The 25,602-nt window shown below is 40.7% G+C and overlaps 1 protein-coding gene across 8 annotated transcripts in view; it reads right to left on the bottom strand.

Moving 5' to 3' along the window:
- dysf (dysferlin, limb girdle muscular dystrophy 2B (autosomal recessive)) overlaps positions 1 to 16,210 on the bottom strand; it is a 152,210-nt gene extending 136,000 nt beyond the window's left edge. For 5 of the 8 annotated variants that reach the window (XM_033609246.2, XM_078164808.1, XM_078164807.1 and 2 more), the window contains exon 1: positions 15,897 to 16,210. In XM_033609246.2, coding sequence (XP_033465137.2) covers positions 15,897 to 15,984 — 88 coding nt within the window. In that variant the 5' untranslated portion in view covers positions 15,985 to 16,210. Of the gene's footprint in view, positions 1 to 5,551; positions 6,197 to 15,896 lie in introns of those variants that run through there. The other 3 variants (XM_078164805.1, XM_078164811.1, XM_078164810.1) reach the window with 3 other exon arrangements.
- Positions 16,211 to 25,602: the final 9,392 nt, after the last annotated feature.

The following is a 25,602-nucleotide window of genomic DNA, read 5'->3' as shown; positions in this document are numbered from 1 at the left end:
GAAATACGAATCCTGTGTGTTTCCATTAAATGTACAGACTTTGGTGAAAACTACGAACTCACGCAAGTTTTCCGCAGAACCGGAAACAAAACAAGTCTCACATTCTTCTTCTTCTTCTACGTTTTCTGGCGGTTGGCAACCAGCTTTTAAATGCATTACCGCCTTCCCGACCTGGAGTGTGGATATCACAATGGAGAGAGGTGCGCTACGTCAGACTTAATTCGAACATAATTGTTTCATGCCCCGTTCAGCGAATTAACATTTTTTCAAATCAACCAAAACCCGGCTAAAGCGAGCGTATTTTAGTTTGTGCGAATCAGGGGATTTTAATTCAAATTTTGGCGTTTCCATCATAATCTTCTGATGCGATACTTCTAGATGCACATCTAAACAGGCTGATGGAAACATGGCTTGTTTGTGTCACATGGGCAACCAAAAGTCAAGGCCGAGTTGTTTTAACCTACGTATGTCACATGACGTACTTTGACAAAAGCTACTTATGTTGCAGCCTGCTTTAATTCAACACTTTACTTATAGAGATTCTTCTTTTTATCAGACAAGCCATTACCATGAAATATAATCTCGAGGTACAAATATGGCGGCTACAGAAATATGTTTTCTGAAAGATAATGGGGGCCCCAGGGGCAACCGCACTGCCTGCACTGTCTATATTTACGCCCCTGTTGCTTTGACTGATCCAGTCTGTGACGTACACCGATCATTTCACTCTCCCTCACACACACACACACAACCGACAAAGTACCAAAAAGAATAAACACGACAGTTTCCTGATAAAAATTATGACTGAACTCGTATTGAAACGCACATATCCAGAGAACAAGAAGGAAGATAGCGAGCCAAATACTGGCTAAATGCGGTCACGGGTAAATGACAGCTTGATGAACAGTTAGCCCGCAATTAGCTAGTTAGCTAACAGCTAACGAATTAAAACAGACAATTTTAGCCTACCTACTCCTCTGAAGGTAAAATCCACTCTGACAACCTCATCATAATCCAATAAATGTTTGTCCTGTTCCAGCTGTGGTGGAAAAGATAGCTAACCCGAGTTAGCCGCTACAACTGCCACTGCTACTGCTGCTCTGCTAACAGCAGGGTTGCCAGGTTTTACCAACTGAAAACCCCCACAAGGGCGTTAAAGGAACTGTGTGAAGGATAAAGTGGGATTTAGTGGCATCTAGCGGTGGGGATTGCCGATTGCAACCAGCCAAAACTTTTCCTGATAATAATTTCTTAAGTGTTCATTGTTCAGGAGGTTTTTAACGGGCCCCTGGTCTCCTGTCATTTTGTATCAGTGGCCCCAAAACAAGTTCAGTATCAAAGTATGTAAAGATATAAAAATATGTGCATTATACTACAGTGTCTAAGACTGGTATGTAAAATATTCAAAAATGTTTAAAAAATCTGCAATATCCTAAGAATAAAACATATGCAAAAATATAAAAAATGTGTGCATTATACGACAGGGTTTAAGATGGGTCTGTCAAATATTTAAAAATATCTTTAAAAATAAATTTCTGTATTATGCTAGGTATGTTGAGTATGTAAAGATATATAAATATGTGCATTATACAGTGATGTTTAAGGCTGGTACATAAAATATTTAAAAATGTTTAAAAAAAATACATTATGCTGAGTATGTAAAGTGAAAAAATATAAAAAAACATGTACATTACATTACATTACATTGTTTAACATTGGTATGTAGAATATTTTATAATGTTAAAAAAAATCTGCTCAACGTAATGTTGAGTATGTAAAGTGTGTAAAAATATAAAAATATGTGCATTATACTACAGTGTCTAAGACTGGTATGTAAAATATTTAAGAATATCTAAAAAAAAAACTGCAATATGCTAAGTATGTAAAGTATGTAAAAATATATGAATATGTGCATTATACTACAATGTTTAATACTGGTACATAAAATATTTAAAAACAAAAAAAAATCTGCATTATGCTAAGTATATTATTTAAAAAAATATGCGTATTATGCTACAGTGTACAGCACAATATATACATAAAAAGAAATAAGATATATGTACATTTAATACATGAATTTATTACAACTAATCTACCTCCAACGTATTTGGCTGGACAGCCTATAAACTTAATGGGACATATCCCAGTTTTATTGTTTGTGCCGTTTCTGCACTTTGCCTTTGAATTTAGTACTTGTAATAAAGTATTTTTAGATCATGTTATTTCTACTTTTACTTAAGTTCAGGACCTGAGTACATCTTGCTCCGCTGCATGTGTGTGTGATGGCACCAGGAAACAGTGTCGGGACAAAGGCAGGAAGTTAGCGGCAGAGCTCACCTCATTGAGGAGGCAGACACTGACTCATGGAAAGTACAAACAACAACCTGATGGAAAAACAGTCCAGGTAGCCAAGTCACCTTTACCCTGTGTCATTTGGCATCCCCAGCCGCATTAAACCAGATTCTTCTATTTCTGCAATGACACGCCTGTTAAACTGCTCAAGCCTTTTTAAGGAGGCTAACTAGCTGGTAAGCATAGCTTGGGTTTTTCTAAGTGAAACACAAATGTAACAACATAATGGGCCTTCTCAAATGCTGAATGTTATAAAGGACAGATGTATCTTAAAACTATAGAGTTGTGGCTATAGACACATATACGTATGTAGACGCTGCATTGACTGTGTTGCAGTGATACGTTAACATAGCTGCCATATTGGAGAGAGAGAAGACTTGCCTGTAAACATATGTAAGTGATCTGGGGAGCTGTGTTTTTTCTGGATAAAAAGCACTATAATGTTCAAGAGTTTATGTAAAAAAAAAAAGAAAAAAAAGGGGTGTCTAGTTAATTATAATGTTGATATTTATGCTAATCACTGCTGGGCGCTAAATAAAGGAGTGTTTTATGCTGAGTTCACACAAGACGACATTTCTGTCTGTTCCCACAGTCACTATGTCAGAATAAGCGATTGTGGAGTCTTATAGAAGCTCAGTTTTTCCAACTTTTGCCAAGAGGGAACTTTAGATATTGGTCCCTAGATTATGTTCACCCAGTTTCATGCAGATCGCTCAAACTTCCTAGGAAGAGATCGATTTGAAGTGTTTTTCAAAAAATTCAAAATGGCGGAAAATCTATATAACCGGAAGTTATGGGTTCTTGATGCAAATGTGTTCCTCATGAGGAGAGGCGTCTCTGTGCAAAGTTTCATGTCTCTACGACATACGGGGCATGAGATATGCCCATTCAAAGTTTGACATTTCAATCGGTTGCTATAGCGCCCCTCGTTTCGTCATTATATAGTAAGATGAGGAGCCTAGGCTAAATATTTTTCCGTGCTGCAAGTCATTCAGTTCATGTAGTCTTACACAGTGTTTCCCAACTTGTGGGTCGCTGGTCCATTCCACCAGTATGTCCTCGGCATCATACGTCCCTGGAGGATTGCAATGTTGATTGGCGATCACAGTGCGAACTGGTCATTGAAATTCAGCGTTTTCCACTCATGCGAATTAGTGTATGGCACGAAATTGCACTTTTCGCTTCATTCACACCACGTAATTCATGTCTTTTGCATCGCAAAAGGCCACTTGATAGAGAAAGCAAACTGGCTCAATGACACGGCCAGTATGAATATCAATTATTACGATTTTTTATACTGAACGTAGATCATAAACCCATAAATATAAAAATGACTAACTGAAAACAGTTCAGAAATATAAACGTTATACTCCTTTATATCTAGCTACCCTGTTTATTTGCATTTATTTACAAGCAAGTCTTGCGCTCCCCAATATGGCAGCGATGTTGAAGCACGATCCAGCAGTCAATGAGGTATTTCTGTTTCTGTATCATGGTTGTTGTGTGCTTCAATCAGAAGTTTACAGCTTGTCTCCGAGAAGTGCCAGCCCTCATATATTCAGTCAGCTGTTGCAACGGGAAACTCCCACCTGGATGCCTCAAAACTTGGATACTGTTTCCACAAATCTGTCTAAAAATAATTTTATACGATACTGAGAATTAGAAAAATGTGCAGTACATAAGGGCACTGCACTGATACTTTACATTTCTTCAGACAATGAATTTTTATTTTAGTGTCATTCCTTTTCTTGCCCGTTCCACATGGGATCACAAGACACTGTAATACCACAGCCAACATCCGGTCTTGTATGTACAACTAAACAAAACATGGAGAAAAGGAAATGAAATGAAACAAAAGAAACACAAATTTATAAACAAAACAAAAAGACAGCATCCCAAATGAACTGCTCACACGAGAAACTACCAATATATTTACAGATTATCTTGATAAAGAGCCGTCTCTCTTTTCTCCCAGGCTTTCTAATTGGGTAGATCCAATCTTCTATGGTCACACCATCAAAATCCATTTTTATCTTACCAAACAAAACATTGCACAGTTTGTAATAAAAAGGACAGCAGAAAGTGGAACTTATTTCCTGTATCGTTCGGACGGCACATCAGAGAGATCTTTTCTTCTTCTAGATTAATATACTGTCCAGTTTCAACAGTCGAAGGTAAAACATCAGATCTTAGCTGAGCACACTTTTCTTTTCAGACAAAATATATACAACGTAATCCTCTGGACCACACAAGTTTTTATATAAGTCACAGAAATGCACCACCATGTTTCTACGGTAGCCCAGAACAAACAAACCAGACACTGGCTCTGGATAGGGCCATTTGCATTTTTGCGTCAGCCACCATACTCAGAAACCACTCCATGATAAGCAGCAACACTGATTGTTTTTAAAGGTGGAACTGCTTAATTCAGTGTTTTTACTGGTTTAAATCACCTGGTCCATTTGTTTTGAAGACTAAGACACCTCTGCGGAAAATTCTGCTCTTGGTTTAAACCTCCTGAACATCTAGATCGTAACTTATCAGAGAAAAAAGTTGACTACAGATTGGCAGGTGCTAGGTTAGCGGCCCATGTCTGACATGCCAAACAGCATCAGAAAAACACAGATTTTTAACATGAAACTGCTTAATTCCGTGTGTTTACTGGTTTGAATCAACTTGTCTGTTTGTTCTGGAGACAAAGAGACGTCCGCGGAAAATTCAGCTGCTGGTTTGAACCTCCTGAACATCTAGATCGTAAGTTATTAGAGAAAAAAGTTGACAACAGATAGGCAGGTGCTATGTTAGCGGCCCATGTCTGACATGCCAAACAGCATCAGAAAAACAGATTTTAATGTGGAACTGCATTATTCAGTGTTTTTGGTGGTTTAAAACACCTGGTTTGTTTATTTTGGAGAGGAAGAGACGGATAATTTGCCTCCTGGTAAAAACCTGAACAGTGAACACTGAAGGAATTCTAACAGCAGGTTGCAATCTGCAGTCCTCATCACCAGGTTCCACTAAATCCCCCTAAATCTTACACACTGTTCCTTTAAGAACCTTGAAATACTTGATTTGCCCCTGAAGACATTCTCAAGCAGCTGTAGTGAGTCCTACGTTTAATTTCTTTCTGCAACAATGCGTTGACTGCGCAGGCTATCAATTCATTACCGATCCCCTGAATCTCTAATGATCTTCTTACCTCTGAATGTGACACTAGCCAGAGGGTCAGAGTGTCTCAGGTTGTTGGCTCGCTGAAGAACGCACCGTAACATGGCTGAAACCTGTGCGGCTTAACGAAGGGATTTGCTTTGGCTTGTCGACAGGTGATGAGAGGGATCCGGGGCCGGAGGAACGGCTCCTTACATGACCCTGGGAGCTTTGATGATGATAATAACCAACAAAACTAACAAACCAAAGACCAACTGGTGGCAAATGGAGGAAAAAAAGGAAGAGGTGTGAAAAAAGAAAATGATTGCGCTCCTAAAAAATATCCACTGCTTGAGATGAACAAAGTTAAATCAAATCCCAAAGATTATCAGTAACTTAAGTCCTTGTTTTTTGGGAAATGAAAGTCCCAACATCACAAAAACAACGTGAAAAACGTATTATCCAAAGACTGTTTTCATGCTTTGCCACACAGCATCTGTCAAACTACTAAATAAAAAAGTTTTCCTGAAGTATCAAGGCGTTTTCACAAAGCCGGCTCCTTTCTCATTCTGACTCTGTCTAACACACTCGTAGGGAGAAGAGGGCAACAAGCGAGCACACACACCTCACATCCAGAGGAAATCTCAACATTTCCTGTTCTCTTTTCCTCTCTTGTCTCCTGGTTTGTTTCCTTATCTTGCCCACATCTTTGCCAGTACATTCCCTGCCGCCCTCCGCCTCTTTCTGTCCTCTAATCCTCGTCATCTCTGTTTGGACATTTACTGGATTTACTCTAATCCGGTGTGGTCAGTAAACTGTCAAACCCAGTCCCGTCAAAAAGAAAAACCCCATTCTTGTGGAAAAATGAATATGGTGGTTTTTAAAATGGTGTTACAACTGGCTTCAAAATTTAAAGGGTGAACTGATTTGTTGGCTCAGGGATGCAACATCCCACACTAGACTTGGACATCAAATTAAAATGACTTTTCAAGGAATCTCAGGGTTTTCTGTGGGGGAAATTAGGGGCTTGAAAAGGCCTTAATTTGTGGTAAGACTTGGCCACAGTGAAAGGCCTGGTTGCCTAGTCATTCTAGAAGAAAATCCTAAAGTTTTCTTTAGTACAAGGAAACTGAATTTTCTTCTCCTTCCTCTAAATTAAACCCTCAAGGCCAAGCATGTTCAAAAATTTGAATCTGTTTAAGGGATTTTTGATCGTCTCTGGGGAACACACTCTAATTTTCATAGTATTAAAAATACAAAATAAAAAAGTCAAAATGAGCAGACAGTAGGGGGGACGCAAAGGTCAGAATGCCCACAGATGCTTAACTGACGATATGTGCACAATGAGAGAGCGCCACCTGCAGACATAAATCAGGGCACACACAACCACACAGTCCCATTCAGTGCGGTGAGAGCATCAGCTTTATAAAAAGGGTTAATGAATTGTAACTAAGACATTAATGTAAACACATTTGGGGTTGCCAGGTTTGAAAAATCCCCTGTGCCTGTATTTATCCTCTCTTTATGATAGTAAAGCAGTTATAAATGTTTATAATCTATTAATAAATGGTAACTACTGTAGCATGATGCACATTCTATTTTTATTTCTATATTTCTATTTCATACTCTTATTCTTACATCTTATAATTCTCTATTCTTTGCATCATGTATTGTTATTAATGGTTTATGATGGATCAATGAAGCATTTTGATTATTAGTTACAACCTGTGATCCCTTTTTAAAGTGGTGCCTTTTTAGAAATTAACTAATTAACTATAGAGACCGAGCGCAACATGTCATAATCTGAAAGCCACGCCCCTAAAAGGGAAACAAGGCCCACTTTCCCCTCGGCTTCTTCGCTCGTTCGCTGTCATTCTGCCTCCGCAGCCGCGCCTCCAAGTCTCCACAACTGAATTGCTAGCTAGCTAGCTAAAATTATTAGCTATAGCTAGCTAATAATTAGCTAATAATAAGATGGCAAAGGATTATTTTAGCATGCTATGCCTACCAGAGAGGCAACGGTATATTGATAAGCTTAATATTGCCGGTCTACCTCAGTGTCCCTTCACCTTACCTTGCTCGTCTTGGAAAAAAACAAACAAAACACAAGCTAAGCTCTGGGTTTTTAAAAACGTGAGGCTTCAACAGGGAAGAAATTGTGGGATCCTGACACTCGGAGCATTGCGCTCTGTCTCTATAGAGCTAATTTGCTGATTTTACAGTCTGACTGAGACATGGAAAGAAGGCAATGAGCAACAAAATAAGAAATGATGCCCCCCTCCCAAAAAATAGAAAGAAAAATAGAAAGAAATCAGTGAAAATAAAAAAAACAAGAAAATTGTTAAAATTTGGCAGTTATAAATGTTTATAATCTATTAATAAGTGGTAAATAAATGGATTTTGGTCGAGATCAAAACAAGAAAATTGGTTAAAGAAATAGGAAAAAAGAAATGATAAATGAAAATCATAATAATGAGAATTATATTGTTTTTCCCATAGCCCCCCCCCCCCCCCCCATCTTAAAAAATAAAATCTAAATCTATAAATTTCTTGCTCATTGCAACTTTGCCCCATGTTTTTGAAAAAACAAAACAAAAAAAAATGCTAAGCATTCAAAGGGTTGAAGGCGTCAGGTTAAGGGAAAGAAAAAGATTAATTTAGCAAAATGTGAATGTCAATTTAACGTCAGCAAACTGCACACAACATGCTCAGGTTTACCAAGACATCCAAAGGAAAACAAAAGGAAACTAAAGACAGACGGGAGGAAAAGATCTAATCTCGGTGAGTCCAACCTCCAAACAATAAACATTATCTTTAGAAAATAAATCCTGCAGTTTTGGCTCTTCCTGATGTGCTTTAACCAATGTGATTTGCATCTGCATCTTTTTCTCTTCTTCTATCATTTGAACCCACATTTTCCACTTATCTCCCTTAAATTTCCCCTTAAATAGCTTAAAAGTTGCGTTTATTTTCAAGTCCCTTACATGTAACACTGTCTGTTTTGATGGTTGTACTCTTACATCAAATGGAAAGTTCAGGACGTCTCGCGCATCGTATTATACACACACACACATATACACTGTGATAATACAGCCTGACATGTAAGGATCATATCTTTGGAAATCTTGTGATGGTGACTGGAGTTGAAATAAAAGTTCAGTAGGTCTGGACAGTGTGTGTTTGAAGATAATTGATTTATCCTCAGTCTCGTCTGAGCTTCAGGCGTTATAACTGATTATCTCTGCTGTATGTACAGACACTGTGACGTAATAATGCAGCCAGCAGCACATGAAGTGATAACCAGACTGACTGCATGATCCTGATGAAAACATGTTGAACGTGTTGACGCATGATCGTGGGTTTTTTGTGAATATGTTGCCGATATTATCAGCATGTTGGCTGATTCTAATAGCTCATTATAAAGCCAATATTGGTTGATACCGTTAACGTACCTATATTATGAGTATGTTGGCTGATTCTCAAAGTTCATTATAAAGCAGATATTGGCCGATACCGGACCGATATTATCAGTATATTGGCTGATTCTAATAGTTCATTTTAAAGCCAATATCAGCTGATATCGACGACGTGCTGATATTATCGGGCATCCCTAATGTTTACTATTGTGAAAACTCTGGACTTTTAATGAAGCTCAGTGTAAGTTCAATCAGGAAGTTGTTCTATATGTTATATCCATTCACAGTTCCCTCTCTATCCCACTCCCACCGCTTCCACCAATCAGCTGTCTCTCCCGGTTTGCACCTTTGCCACAATCTCCCTCAGCTATTCATGTCGCTGCTGCCAATTTTAAGTCTCCTCTCCGCTCCTGTCAGCTGTCATTTTAAGAAGAATCGTCGCGCCCTACCCTGCCCCATTCACCTCCAGTCACCTCATCCAGAGCCCAGGACCAGCTCATCAAAAGCCCACTCTTCTTCACATCCACATCCTCAGCTCCCTCTCCATCTCATCTCATCACCACCGTTTACAGCGTCTAGACGCCATAGGGGGAGTTCCCTTATCTACTTTACCGAGCCAAAGTTGTCGAAATCCAGCGCTTGGGCAGTGACCTGTGGTGTCAGAAATCAAAGAAAAAAAGGTGTCCATTAATGTCAGCATGACATGCGGCCAGTTGCAGTTGTAGTTTAGCGATGCCCCGTAAGATTCTAAAGCCAAACCCTGTTGTTTTTTCCTAAACCTAACCAGGTATTTTTGTCAGTGAAGGAAAACAAACAAAATTTGTGGTGTTGTACTGATGTAGTGCTTTTATTTTAAAAGAGACTGTATATAAACTGTAAATTTCCGGTGAAAACAGAAGTGTATTTTGAAAGAAGACAATGCATGTAACGTGGCGTTCCAGAACGTCAACAACCAATGCACCCAGGGTACCTTGCACGTCGTACCTGGATGTGGAAAGTCCATGACTAAACGAATGTGTTGCTTCACCACCCTCCTGGAACTGATGACATCGCAATGAGGTCTAATCACCAAAGACTTTTCACATTTCTCATACCTACAGTATGTGCACATGTAAATATTCTTTTCTCTCAGAATGAGCCTCTTTTGATTGAAATAAAATCGACTGCAACTAACATGCTGCAGCAATTTCAGGATCAGTATTTGGCTCAGAGCGAAGGCAGCAATCTATTGTATGTTAAGAGACAAAAAACGAAGAAAGAGTTAACAGTTATACTGTCCTCCATATTTGCTCTTCTGATTTGAGAGATACAGATCTTTAATACTTCCAGATCCTCCGAGCATTTAAATGTTATAGACTCTGAGTGGAAGAAATGATGCAGCAGTTTTCAGAGCAGCAGAGGAAGCATTTGGCTTTCAGCTGCCAGGTTCAAACAAACTAAATATCAGATGTCAGCCTGAGAGGAGAAGCTGACCAACCCTGCAGATAATATACAGCTGCTCTGTGATGTGATGGATCACAGACAGATTCGTGTCCCACTGAACAGCAGCAATGGAGGCTTTTCTCCTGGACCATTATTGCAATCAACCAATCACAGCCCTCTGACATCATCAGTGTGCTGCTCCTGTGCCTCTTTCAAAATTCCTTTGTGCTTCTTCAGAGCCCCAAAAAATTAACGTCAATATAATTAAAACAAACTCCTCAGTAACACTGAACAAAAACCTTGTGAGCTACTGCAGGGTTAGCGAGTTAGCTTGCTAACTGGCTTGGCTATGTTAATGAGTAAACTTGCCGATCGACAAGAATATTAGCAAGTTAGCTTTGATAACTAGGTAGAGTATGATAACAAGGAAGCTTTCCAATAGGTTAAAATATTGTTTACTAACAAAGTAAGGATAAATGCATTTTTTAAAGTTGCAAATTCCTGCTATTAACACATTTTCCCTCCTTTTTTCCAAGTAGATTGTGGATAGATTTGGTTAGGTTTATCCATCATCATCATCGTCATCATCACGCTAGTTATGGATAATTATGTCGACATCAACATAGCAGTGACGGTCCTGGATCAACATCAGCAACTCTATTCAGGATCACCATCAACATAAACATAAACAAATTATCCAGGCTCAACATGATGTTGTTGGTCCTGGATCAAACTAATTATGCAGGATAAAGATGATGATGATGGTTCTGGAGCAACATGGAGCAACATGAGTGCTGCAACCTTGCAAAAAAATAGCTTTGAATAATTTATTAAAAAGGAGGGAAAATGTGTCCTTCATAGATCTTTGCAACTGAAAAATGACGTTATCCTTTTCTCTTAATGCTAATAAAAAATATTGTAGCCTATGGCAAGCTTACTTGTCAGCATAGCCTGCCTAGTTAGCAAGCTAACTTGCTAATATTCTAGTCTATCAGCAAGTTCATTCGTTAGTATAGCCTACCTAGTTAGCAAGCTAACTCGCTAATATTCTAGTCTATCAGCAAGTTTACTCGTTAACATAGCCAACCTTGTTAGCAAGCTAACTTTCTACTATTCTAGTCTATCAGCAAGTTTACTCGTTAATGTAGCCAACCTTGTTAGCAAGCTAACTCGCTACTATTCTAGTCTATCAGCAAGTTTACTCGTTAACATAGCCAACCTTGTTAGCAAGCTAACTCGCTACTAGTCTATCAGCAAATTTAGTTGTCAGCATAGCCTACCTTGTTAGCAAGCTAACTCGCTAATATTCTAGTCAATCAGCAAGTTTACATGTCAGCATAGCCTACCTTGTTAGCAAGCTAACTTGCTAATATATAGTCTATCAGCAAGTTTATTCATTTGTATAGCCTACCTTGTTAGCAAGCTAACTCGCTAATATTGTAGTCTATCAGCAAGTTTACTCATTAGTATAGCCTACAATATTAGCGAGTTAATATTGTAGTCTATCAGCAAGTTTACTCATTAGTATAGCCTACCTAGTTAGCAAGCTAACTCGCTACTATTGTAGTCTATCAGCAAGTTTACTCATTAACATAGCCAACCTTGTTAGCAAGCTAACTCGCTACTATTCTAGTCTATCAGCAAGTTTACTCGTTCATACAGCCTACCTTGTTAGCAAGCTAACTCGCTACTATTCTAGTCTATCAGCAAGTTTACTCGTTCATACAGCCTACCTTGTTAGCAAGCTAACTCGCTACTATTCTAGTCTATCAGCAAGTTTACTCGTTCATACAGCCTACCTTGTTAGCAAGCTAACTCACTACTATTCTAGTCTATCAGCAAGTTTACTTATTAGTATAGCCTACCTTGTTAGCAAGCTAACTCGCTACTATTCTAGTCCATCAGCAAGTTTACTCGTTCATACAGCCTACCTTGTTAGCAAGCTAACTCACTAATATTCTAGTCTATCAGTAACTTTACTCGTTAGCCTAACCTACCTTGTTAGCAAGCTAACTCGCTAACCCTGCAGTAGCTAACAAGGTCTTTGTTCAGTGTTTGTTCAGTGAGGATTACTCATCAATTAATCTATCTTAGCCCTGAAGAAGGAATTTAAAAGGAAGCACAGCAGCACATTGATGATGTCAGAGGGCTGTGATTGGTTGTGTTGGTCCAGGAATACGATATGAGATGTTGATCCAAGAGCATGTCCTACTTGGCAAAGGCACATCATGCCACAGTAGACCATGGCAACAGAAAGTACTCATTTCTGAGTGGACTTACTTATACGTCTATCTTTGTGAGAACCAATTTGAGTTTTGAGAGTGAGGACATTTTATTTTCAGCTTTGGGCGGACCCAGTGGCGTAAGAAAGTTACAACGGGCCTCAGTGCACAGTGCATGTATTGTCTCAACACAAATAGCGACTTGAAATTAGACATCAACATACATATTACCCAACAATCAACACTGCATATCTGACAAAAAAAAAATCTAAGTTTTCGGCCCCTGGGCGAGGAAATGCCTGGTGTTAATGCGGGTCTAACACATAAAAGTGTGTGTGGAGACACACTGCAGGCGCTGCCCCACATTACACAGGGAAACGTTTGTGCAGCAAAACAAAGTGTCATGAGTTCATGACACACTTTCTGTTGGTTAGAAAACTCAACTCTGTTTCGTCTACACACACACACACACACACACACACACACTCACACACATACACACGCTGTACTCTACTGTTGTACTCTACTGTACTGTACTACTAACACAGTCTGTTTTTGTAGTCTAACTGAAAAACTACAAAAGAGAGTAAAACAAGAGAAAACGAGAAAGTTAAATACACTAATACATAATGTAATATAACAGCTGCGCCAGCTGCTAAAGTCCAGTCAGACCTGGACCAAAGCCACAAGTGAACCAGTGAGGGCCCGACTGACACACCAGGAGTATGAGAGAGAGGCCTCAGAGGATAAACATGTGCTGAAAGAACAGCGGTAACTATAGTATAAACACATCCATGCCTTACTGGAGACACACACATCTCCTCATAACACTGACACAACAGCCCTCTCTGTCATGACATCTCCTGTTTTAGGCAGCGGTGGAGAAAGTACTCAGATCCTTCACTGAAGTGAAAGCACGAATACTACACTGTCAAGATACTCTGTTACAAGTAAAAGCTCTGTGTTGTAAACGGTATTACAGTAAAAGTATGTAAGTGTAAATCAGGAAACTATACTTCAAGTATTAAAAGTATAAAAGTGTCCCTATGTACCATTATATGTAATATCATTAGAGCATTAGTGCTTATGCATTCATGTAAAAGCTGAAATTTATTAGGTCAGTTGCCAGAGGAAGATGTTGGCACTGTACGTTTCTACAAACCATGAATATGTTACATTTGTACTTTTTATACATATCATATCAGTGTTTATAAAGCTGCAGATGACTGTTCAAGACCAACAAACAACTAAACTGGTTGTTTGTTTAGTCCGGTATTCACCAAACACTTTCAGTATGGTACCTTCGTAACCAAAAGTAAGATATGGTACCTAGACCCTAGCGTTTCCACTGCAAACAGTACTCTTAAATTTGGGCGGGGTTGTTGTCACTCACTGCTCCGTCCAGCACTCACTGTATTTCCTCCTTCAATCTGCACCTCGTTTATCGTCCACAGAACGAGGCTGCACACCGACATTTTGAGAACAAAATAAAACAGGCTGCAGTGAGAGTCTCTCTCCATGGGATATTTAAAAATAGCAGCTTTGTGCATTTAGTCCTTCTCAGGCAAGCTCAGGGGTTTAGTGTTGCTGTAGCCCACAGGAACAACACTCCACGATGCTTTCTTTTCTCTGAGTGAGGATTAGAATATATGCAGTTCACATAATACGATCAAAATTAATACATATAAACTCTTGCAGATCCACTCATTACTAAAAGTGTGTGTCATATACAAACTAAAGTGATGGTCAAAGCTGTCACAGTGAAATTTAAGGTGTGCTGATGGATTCACGTCATCAACTCATGCATTGAGTAACATTACAAGTTAATGTTCCACCTTAAAAGTCTCCGGCAGTCGGCCCAGTGAATGAAGTTATTTGTTCTCAGACTCCAGCTGCTGTGAGAGGCAGCAAAACATCCTTTCATTTTATAGTTACAGTTTACTAATAAAACTCTCCACAGTATGAACAGTGGTTACATGAGCCTCAAAACCAGACACAACTCAGCCCTGAGCAGAGTGACCGTCCTCTACTGACCAATCAGACTGCAGTGTTCACAGCTCCACCTTTTAGGACCACATCTGTGTGCTAGGTACCCCAACAGAGGGGGACCAAACATGGGGACGGTACGGAACGGTTCCAGTGGTACCATCCACAACTTTTCAAGGGGAAATGGAAAAAAAGCGTACCAAACTGAGCTGAACCGTACTGCTAGGTGGAAACGGGGCTTTTGTGACTCATTGCTGTGTTTCCTGCCAGGATTGTGCCACAAAAAGTGATGGTTTTTTACAAACACATCTGTGTTTTCTGCCAGAATTGTGCCATGAAAAGTGGTCTGATTTTAACGGAGACATTGCTGTTTCCTGCCAGGATTGTGCCGTAATAAGCGGTTGTTTTCAACCAAGACATGGCTGCTTTTCTAGCGGGGATTGTGCTACCAAAACTGGGTATTTCAAGCCAAAACTTTATATTCTTTTCTAAACCATAACCAAGTGATTTTGGTGCCTAAACCTCAGCGTATTCACTACATAATAATATGCAACTGCACCATATCTGATGTTTGCTGAAACTGACAATGGATGGCAGGATTTTACTGGTCTAGTTGGTTGAGGTGGAGCTCATTTTGAACTATCAACCAATGATTATTTCCCTCAAAACGTCATCTCAAATTGAGAATTGCTGAGCATATGAGGCTGCCATTAGAAATGGAAGTGAAAAAACGCACAAAAGCACACCTGTGAGTGGTCATGTGATTCTGTTGAGCGAACCTGAAGAAGACACGGGCGAAACGTGTGACACCTTTTACTGATACATTACAATTATTAACATTATCAAAAGCAGCAAATATTTACATTGGAGAAGCTGGAACCATGAAATATTTTATTGACATTGAAATAGTTGTTGGTTGACAGGGTTTGGTTTTACATTGTTGTAGGTTTTGTGTGCAAAAAAAAAACAACAACAGGAAAATACTTAAGTACCTCAAATTTGTACTTAAGAACAGTAATTGAGTAAATGTACTTCCACCACTCGTTTCCATCATCACATCTCTCCACCTCTCTTCCCTCTTCTTCTATCCTTCTCTTTCTGTCTGTCCGCCCCACCCCAAAACAGACTGGAGGCCATGACAGACGGCCGGTGGAGACTTTCCAATAATAACCTCAGCTGTTACAGAGCGGAGGAGGTGGGGCTGAGGGTTTAGATCAATAATGTGCCATCCGAGTCTTTGAACATGGACTTTATCTCTTCTCCCCTCTGAAACAATCTCTTTCTTTTCACAGACACACACACACACACACACACACACACAGAAACAAAAAGACACACACACTGTCCCTACCTTCATAGGTGACGGTGCAGTAGGCATCACTGATGTCGTCGTCCGGCGTTTGCAGACGCTCTGCACACAGAATGAACACACGCAGCATGGCTCACACACACACACACACACACACACTCACACACACTGCAGAACTCTGTCAAATCCCACCACCAGACACAGCGAGCTCCATATATGGGCGTCAGTATATCCGAAAAATATCCTTAAAATGAGAAAGAGTGGACGAGAGACACATAGGACGAATAGAGACAGAGAGCAGAGCTGCAGCGCTCAGCTGTCCCCCCTGGTCTCTCTCTGTCTCTCTCTCTCTCTCTCTCACTCACACACACACACACACACTCACAGAGCAAGCATGGTGCACCAGCTGACTCATGCACACACACACACACACACACACACACACACACACACACACACACTGTCCCTTCAATCACAACTGGTTTAAAGGGCCAGCAAAACACACACACACACACACACACACACACACACACACACACACACAGTTTTCACACAGTGGCCTTTATTTTTCGGGTCACACATGCCTGCGCACAATCAACAATCCAAACTCTGCCAACTTAAACCAACACACGTAGGGAGCTCTGTCTCTCTAATACACACACACACACACACACACTAACAAAGGGCAAGAGTGTGTTGGGGAAAATGTGCTTGTCGATGCAGATTTGCTGCAGCAGGCGAGACAGACGACGGTGATACAAGACAAGAGGACAGTGTTGTTTTAAAGGGGAAATATGAATGAACAAGTTACATGTTTGAAAATACATCAGCTCTTCAAGCTAAATAAGGGCGTGGCCACACCCTGGTTGCCATGGCACTACGACCCTGCAACCAGCGGTGGAGTGTAACAGAGTACATTTACTTACAGTGTGTAAGATTTAGGGGGATTTAGTGGCATCTAGTGGTGAGGACTGCAGATTGCAACCAGCTGAAACTACTCCCGGTTAGAATTCCTTCAGTGTTCATTGTTCAGGAGGTTTCAGGAGGAGCTGAAGTATCCACAGGAATGGCCTGGGGGACGTGACTGAGAGCTCAAGGCATCAACCTGGCCTCCAAATTCCCCAGATCCCAATCTGATTGAACATCCATTGGGCATGCCGGTACCTTACCTCACACTCCACAGGACTCAAAGGATCCATCGACAACACCTTGGTGTCAGACAACGCAGGACACCTCCAGAGGTCCTGTCTCCATGCCTCAACAGATCAGAAGCCCCACTGTAGATCGGTCTTATCTCTGGCCTGTCGAGGCCCAGACAAAGGACCTTTGGGGCACCGGTTTGTCCCACAGATGCTCGATCAGATTGGGGTCAAGGTCGATGCCTTGAGCCCTTTGTCACATTCCTCACGCCATTACTGAGCAGCAGGTTTCCCAGCAGAACATTGCATTGTAATGAAATGATCAGTGTTATTCACTTCACCATTGGTTTAATGTTTTGGCTGATCGGAGTATGTGTATGCTGTGTTTCAGTTTTAGCTCTTGCTAATTTGTGTGGTCTTGGAGCAGTCGATAATGCTAACTGTCAAACCAATTTCTCCTGCAATCTTCTTAAAGTGATATAAGTGTCTGCGTATTTTAGTTTCCCTGTCATTTCTCTGTTTAATTGATAATGGGACAATTTAGAGTGTGTTTTGTACGGTAGCGGCGCTAAAGATGTGCGCCAAGGTGCTGTGGATTTCGCCACTAGAGGGCGCGCTTAATCAGAATAACATGGCAGCAAGGGGAATTTGATTTACTTCACTGTTTAATATTCCTTGGTGCTATCTCACAGCCTGAACTGCTGCCTATTACATTTCAGATATCACGTTGGTGCGTCTGTTTGATTACGGCAACCTTTGTAAAAGCTTAAGCCTTTGTTGAATTTGTAAAACAGTTTTAATTGGTGTGAATCCAAGTATTATTTGTTTATTGTAAAATGAGTTTTACTTCTTGGGAGTATATCCCTTACATACTATGCTTTCATTTCCTGTTTACAGAACCACAGGTTCACAAATCTAGTCAAAGTTTCTTATTTTTTTGGATGAGCGCCCTGTGTCTTCATCTTAAGAAAACAAAAGTGCAGTTAACAAATACTGAGGTCCTTTTAAATACGTTCTGACCAATGTACCAGGGCGAATGTTCATCCTAAGAATCAGCTGTTACAGCCAACATCCTTCCTTCAGAACACTTCTATTCCAAAACAAACAAACCCCGTGATTTCAAGTAGTGAGAACACAAATCAGTGTTTCTCCAATGCTGTTTGGCATGTCTGACAAGGACTGCTAGCTCAGCACCTGTTAATCTGCACTCACCTTTTGTCTCTGATAACTTAAGATCCAGGTGCCGGATGCACAAAACACCTTAAGACATCCTTAAAGTCCTAGTTAATACTCTTAAGGGGCCATATGCATGCCATGTTCTTTGCACCCTCAGATTCATTGTTTTTAATGAGGATGTGCGGCAGGCGCACTCAAACACCAGAGTGATGTCATCTTTACATCTGTCCCATGGACGATAGGCCTACGCACTTATAAACAGCACCTGGAGGAAGATCAGCTCTGCACTCAGGAGTTCAGGTAAATAGGTTATGATACTGTACATGTTAAGGTTACTTAGCAACCTCAGACGCATCCTGCCACTGCGCTCTTGAAAGCTGGCACAAAAAAGGCACTAAATTAGTGCCCAGCACCTGACCTTGCATTTTCCAGGCAGTTAAAGACACAGTAGGTGTACGGCCCCTTAGTCTCTCCTTAAAGATTCCTTAAAATCTTCCCTGAAGTATTTATGATTTTCTCCTTGTCTTATACTTAAGGAATCTTTAGGCCGTTGCACAAAATACCTTAGCCAACCAAAGCAAGGCAAAAAAACACTTTAAGTACGTCTGACTCCATCTTAACTGCAACATGACCGAATTTATGGTGATAAATGAAAAAACTAACACACCGCAGTGTTCTGCGACTGCAACAACCTGATGGATATGCTTTTGATTTTACACTTTAGATTTGACTGAATTAATATTCATTGCTTCTTCCTACAATAATTTTCTGTTTTTAAACATATGTTTATTGATTTTAAACATTAAACAAACATACATAGGAACCCCACACACAGATAGAACAATTATCATTACATATATAAGCAAAGTTCGTAAAATCTCTTTTAACGCGGTAAATGAGTTCACATTTTTCCTTAACTATGGAAACCTTTTAAGGGATTCTATGCCTCAGCCCAGGAGGAATATTCTAAATTTAGCGTACACTTTAACGGATGTTGATTATTTTAGGTGGGACCTTTTTTTTAAGTGGCTAAAATGAGTTTGTTGCTGACTCCATGAACACAGCAGTACATTGCTTAACTAACATGTTGGACTGCAGCCTGCTTCTCCAAACTGGGGGTGTGCCAACTGTCATCAGCTGTAGGTAATGCCCTGTCCATGGATAAGTACTCTGTACAACCTCACTTCAAAAAATCAGAACTATCCCTTTGAATAACATCATCATCATGTTAACATGATGGACAGGTCACATTAAATATAGTGTGAATAAAAAGGTTATCAAGCAGTTAGGAATTTAAATTCTGGAGAAATTATGTTTGGATGTAAGAGAAAATCAAACGACAACGATCTACAACTCAATGTTTGACTCTGTGGACTGACTGGACTCACTGAAACCTTAACAAGAGTGAGCAAAGGCAGTAAAGGGATTTAAAAGGTCAAACTCATTTGACTTTTAGGTTTGAGCCAGTTTCTTGACTGCAGAACTTTTTCACACTGATTCGAAAAAGGACAATGATAAAACCATCTGATACGTGCAGATGAGTTGTTCGTGTTCAGTGTCAGGGGCAGACTAAGAACAAACATGGGGGGTTTCTGTCGCTCCACTATTTATAGTCTGACCCACTGGGCTGGAGTTATGTCATCTGCATATTTAGGGAGAGTGTGTGTGTGTGTGTGTGTGTGTGTGCTGACGGGAAGTATGCTAACTCCAGGAGTCGCTGTGGGTGGGGAGATAAAAATAAAAAGGTGGACCTCATTGTGTCTTCTTGTGCCTGATTCATATCTTAATTTTTAAATGTTACATTTAATGGACCATGAGTAAAGCAGATTTACGGAGGGACCATTATAACACGTTCTCATCCCAAGTCGTCACATATCGTTGCTTTGTCAGTGGACTTTCACGTGGACATATTAGATGCTAGATATCCTCCTGCATCTGTTGATGAGGTTTAGGAAGCTGCAACCAACGCCGGGACGTCAACAAAAGCACATGGTTAGGTTTGGAAAAAAACATCACGGTTTGGCTCTACATTCACACCGGAAGTGAACACCGGGTTTCCAAGTGAAAGTCTGGGGTTTGTTGGATCCGTCCACCTTATTCCTAGCCCCCATGATACCTTGCGTGAATTATGTGTGCAACTTCCAGCGCTGAACTGAACCCAGTGATTTCGGATGGTAACAGTTTGTTGACAGTACTCAATGTGGAACACACACCACCTGTTATAGATCAAACAGGATTATGTAATCATACCTCTGCCATCTCTGACAGACATCTCAAAGCATTGTTTTTTTCTTTTCAACCAAGCACGCTAGCAGTTAGCTTGCTCCACTGAAATACTGTTAACTTTAACATGGCCCGAGCTAGCTTAAGGTAAACATCTGCTGCTTCTAAAGATGACTTCTGATTTCTGATGACTTATTAAGAGATACTAACACATTCAGCAAACGTTTAACATAATTCAGTATTAACTGTAGCTCCATGTAAAGAGAATAAATGTGATGTTTCCCAGCTAATCCGCCAGTTTTTTTTTAACTTCTGATTCATTAAAATCTGTTCTGAGTGACACATGAAGCTGAATTGAAGAAAAATTACTTTGGAAAAGAACCAGCGCTGGTGGTTAGCCACCAAGAGTAGCCACTGGGACTAACCACAGACAGTCTATGGGACTAACTAGCTTACTGCTACTTCCACTATCTCACCGGAAGTTGCGCCCATAATCATTTCCACAGTAGCACCCTCAGGAATAAGGTGGATAGGGACTTTCAGCTCCATATGTTGTTACAGGCAGCACCTCAAACTGACACCATCCTTTGGCTTGTCATACTGCTGCGACAGGTGGCTTTTGTTGTCAGCGTCTGACGCTGCAATCACTGACAAAGCGCCAGTATTTCGTGACCCTGGTGTGAGAATGGGCTGGTGATGCGTGTAACAGTGAAGTTGCGGATTACACCCAACTGAAACTTGTCCTGTGTGACGTGTGTAGGTGTAGTATGTTTTTGCGATGTTATTTGGCTCATCATGGAGGGGCTGCTAACTGCGGTGGTGAAAAGGCAAAAACGTGACTGGCCCATTCTAGAGCCAGTGTTTGGTTTGTCCATTCTAGGCTACGGTAGAAACATGGCAGACTCCGTGGAAGAGGACCCGCTCCGTATGTAGATATAAACAGCTCATTCTAAGGTAACAAAGACACAATAATTCTTAGTTCCAGGTGATTATAAGATAATATAAAACAAAGTTATGAATATAATATTCTGTTTTTGTCAATAAAAAACCCTAATCCTACACGCTGGACCTTTAAGCTCCTATTTCAGTCGTCTTTATTTTTATCCCTCCTCATAAACAATTACCGTAACATTTCATTAGATGCGTTTGTAGCAAATGGATGGAAAAAGCTGGATCTACATGAAACTGCCTGCAGAACAACAACATCTTCGGTCATATCAATAAGAGAGTACCGATCGATATAAATGCTCCTCTCCACAGAGGCCGGTGTAATTTAATTTCCTCTCAAATGACTTCAGAGCTGATGGAAGAAGCCTCAAGGAGACCAACCTACAGCTGTGAAAAACAGTGTTGTTTAATTCACAGTGTTTTTCCCCCGTGTGTCTCTATTTGATGTGACTCCTGTGTTTATGTTCTGGTCATTTATCTTGCAATCAATCACAGAACCACAAACTACAGCCTATTATTATTGTATGGTATGGCTCTGTTTTGGGGCCTCCCTGCCCTTCCATGCGCCTACATGGAAAGCCTAAAGCAGGGAGAGCAGCAGCAAAGAACCCCCGAGAACAGAACAGAGCAGCATCAATGACAAACAGAAATGACATTGATAAGTCAGACACAGCATGAGAAGGAGGAGCTAGGGTGGAGGCGGGTTGCCGGTTGTACATGCACGTCACATGTGAATGTCAAAGGCCACTGACAAAGCGGTGATATAAGTATGTACAAGGGTTTCTGACGTGAAGTAGTCACTCTAGCATGTGATTCAGCACTCTGGTGGCAATGTTAGGAACTGCCAGTGACAGAGATTGAAGTGTGAGCTGGGATATATGGGACTTTTGATGATGCAGATACAACACATTATCCCACTGACCATAAAACACACTTTTTCACCTACTCTTCCGTGGAAATTAAAAAGATAATGATTGATTATTTCAAAGGGTTATCACTTTTATGTCTGGGAAAAATTTGGGATTAAACAGGTTAAAGGACAGTGTCATGAGTTTTACCTTAACAGTCATGAAAAGGGTTAAATCCGCTCTCCTTTAGGGCAGGAACAGGCATTCACCTTTTCAAGAGGGACATCAAACCCAGGGAGTGTGCTGGCCGTCATGTGAAACTCTGGCCTACAACATTGAAACATCCATAAATTTTACAAACCACATGCAGGACACCAAAACATACAAATCAGAGAAGCAAAGAAACCAGCTTGAAAGAACACTTCAACTTAACTCACCACAGGAACAAGGAGGAGTGTCTGTGCAGCCTGAGGAGGTGCACAGTGTGTATACAGAGTAGCATGAATGAGCGACACCTGGAGCCCATTTAGACCTAATCAGGCTCTCTTAAGGTGGACTGACCTTTAAACGTGGCCCAGCCAGTCCTACCACATGCTGTATACAAAGAGGTAGTACTGATATTTAGCCTAGTTCACATTAAAATTTGATTAAAGTTGATATTGAGGGGTGTGTGTTAGTTTCTCAATTGTTTGTATCATCAGCAAACAATACCAGTTTCAAAACACTGGATACTTTTCATATGCCAATAATATAAAGGATAAACTAATTTGGGTCCAACACTGACCCCTGGGGGACGCCATGAGTAATGACCATGAGGAAGAGAACTCTCCCAACTTCCTCAGACGACTGGTTCCTCTCAGGATCCATGCAGGGACTGTATATATCTGTCGACATGTGGCTCTTTTATTTGATTGTTTTGGATCTGTTCCCCAGTTCAGTTGAATTTCCAGGCGAGGAACTATGAATGTGTATCATAAGGATAACAGCCACGGCACTTATTCTTCATCCTGTATTTGCCCATGGTTCTCATTTGCACCTGGCAGCAGCTTCACCTGGGCCTCGGTGCTGAAAGGTCAAGTTCTCTCACTTACCTGCAGTGGTATGACGAATGTTTTAGTTATCAGGTTTTTAAGTATTTTGGAATTTATACGAATGTAGATTAATTTTAAAAAAAGCTAATATAAAGTTAACATAGCCAATTGGTTGTGAGATGAACTGAACTCAGCCGAAACACATCCAATCTCTGTGGGAATTTGCGGCTAACTCTTTGGCGGTATTGTGATCGACTGGACAGAAGCACAAAGATCGACCCTGTGCAACCACGTAAAATACCTCGCGTTAGGTTGTGCCCCGCGCTCCCCAGCAGTGAAGTTACCCCCAGAGAAATGTCGCAAGCTAAGCTATGAGAACTTGATATTGCTAATTGCCAGATGCATTTCTCTGTCTCGGCCTCTTTCAGTCAGCTCTCTGGCTCTGTCAGTAATTCAAAAGCAGAATTCCAAAATATATTTTTTTCACTCAGTAAAACCAGAATAAATAAAAGACAGTCATATAAACAATAAAAATAACAGACTGAAATGAAATCTTTTCTTTTTTTGGGGACATTAGAACATAAACACGTCTTGTCTCCTCTCTTCCCTCTTAATACTGTCCTCTGTCTCTCATCTCTTCTCTCAGTCCTTGTTGTGTCTGTTTCTCTACTGTCCACAGCAAATCCATGAAATATATACAGTCTATGGGCGAGACACGTGACTGATGTGTAATGTAGCCAATCAGAGGCAGAGTAGGGCGGGTCTTCTCAAGAAAAGCCAACTGGTTCCTGTCATTAGATTCTGCAATTATAAAATTCTACTCAAAGAACAAAACAGCAAAAATTAGCCTAAGCACCCTTCAGAAAAACAAACTGGAAGGGGGACTGGACGCTCCTAACTTCACACATTACTATTTAGCTAACCAGCTACAATACCTATCCAAATGGTTATATCCTAACGAACACTACAACTCCTGGCACGAACTAGAACAGGCGGACTGCAACAACATAAAACTCTCTGACCTCCCGTTTATCACCACTACACTCAGACGTCATAACTGTTTTAAGAACCCAATGATTGCTTCCACCTTATCAGCCTGGTGGAAAACACTAGAAATCACAAAATCTCAAACAGAACCTTGCTTGCTCAAAAGACCTCTCCATTTTAGCACATGGGAGATGAAGGGAGTAACTCATCTCCATCACCTTTTCTGAGATAATATACTTATGATATACACAAACTTATTTCAGACTTTTGAAATAAGAAATGGAAATTTTCTACAATATTTACCACTGATAAAAACAATCAAGAAGAGAATCCCAGCGCCTCAGGGCACTTTGCAGCCACCAGAATTTGCCAAACATATTACAAAGCTTTCTCCGAGAAATAAAAAGAACCTTTCTAAGATTTATTAATTACTGTCAGTGACCAGTTCTATACATTTACCAATTTTAAAATGGGAAAAGGAGCTGGGTGTACCACCGGACCCTGACTTCTGGACTCAGATATGCAAAAATACATTTAAGATGACAAGACACACTAATATACAACTTATCCAATTTAAAGTACTCCACAGGACACACATCGCCCAACAAAAGATGAATAGAATGGGCTTTAGTCAATCTGACACATGCACTCAGTGTACTCAGAACACTGCAGACACCTACTTTCATGCACTCTGGTTATGTTCACCCGTCCAGCACTTCTGGTCAACAGTCACTCAAAAACTCTCCTCCATTTTGGACTGCAGGATCCCATTATCTCCCAACCTGTGCTTAATTGGTGACCTGATGACAACTGACCTCCCAAACAGCCACTGCAACTCTCTTCTTGTAGTCAACTGGAAAGATAAACAGACCCTCAACATCAACCATTGGCTGAATCTACTTGCAGAACATATTTCCTTGGAGAAAATATCTGCTGGCCACAGAAACCAATTAACATACTTTACAGAAAAATGGTCGCCATTTACTCACTCACTAAACGTGTCTGTATAGTGCCACTCAGCCTGTGAGCATATGCCACCTCTACATATAAATATTACAACTCAAGAAAGACTGTTGTGTAATATGTAATGTGTTTCTGTTAATGATGTAACCTCTAATCCCTCTATCTCTCTCACCACAATACACCACAGCGGTTCATCAGAACTCAAGGCCTTAAGCATGTGTTAGGTGCACTCTCTCTCCCTTGAATCCGGGTCTGCTCCCTGGCTCTGTGGAGGATCGCAGGGCCAGGGAGCAGACCCGGATTGCCGCCTCCTTGCCTGCTTCATCCGCCCGGGCCTGGGTGGGCTCTCATTACTGTACGCTCCGGCACCCGCCGGTGGCCGGCACCTGGTGCGGGCCCGTCCGGTGCGGTGCTGGTCCTCTCCCCAGGGGCG

Source organism: Epinephelus lanceolatus, chromosome 22 (genome assembly GCF_041903045.1).
Source record: "Epinephelus lanceolatus isolate andai-2023 chromosome 22, ASM4190304v1, whole genome shotgun sequence".
Classification (NCBI taxonomy): domain Eukaryota; kingdom Metazoa; phylum Chordata; class Actinopteri; order Perciformes; family Serranidae; genus Epinephelus; species Epinephelus lanceolatus.
Note: the sequence above shows the minus strand (reverse complement) of the source record. Positions and strands in the feature narration are given on the sequence as shown.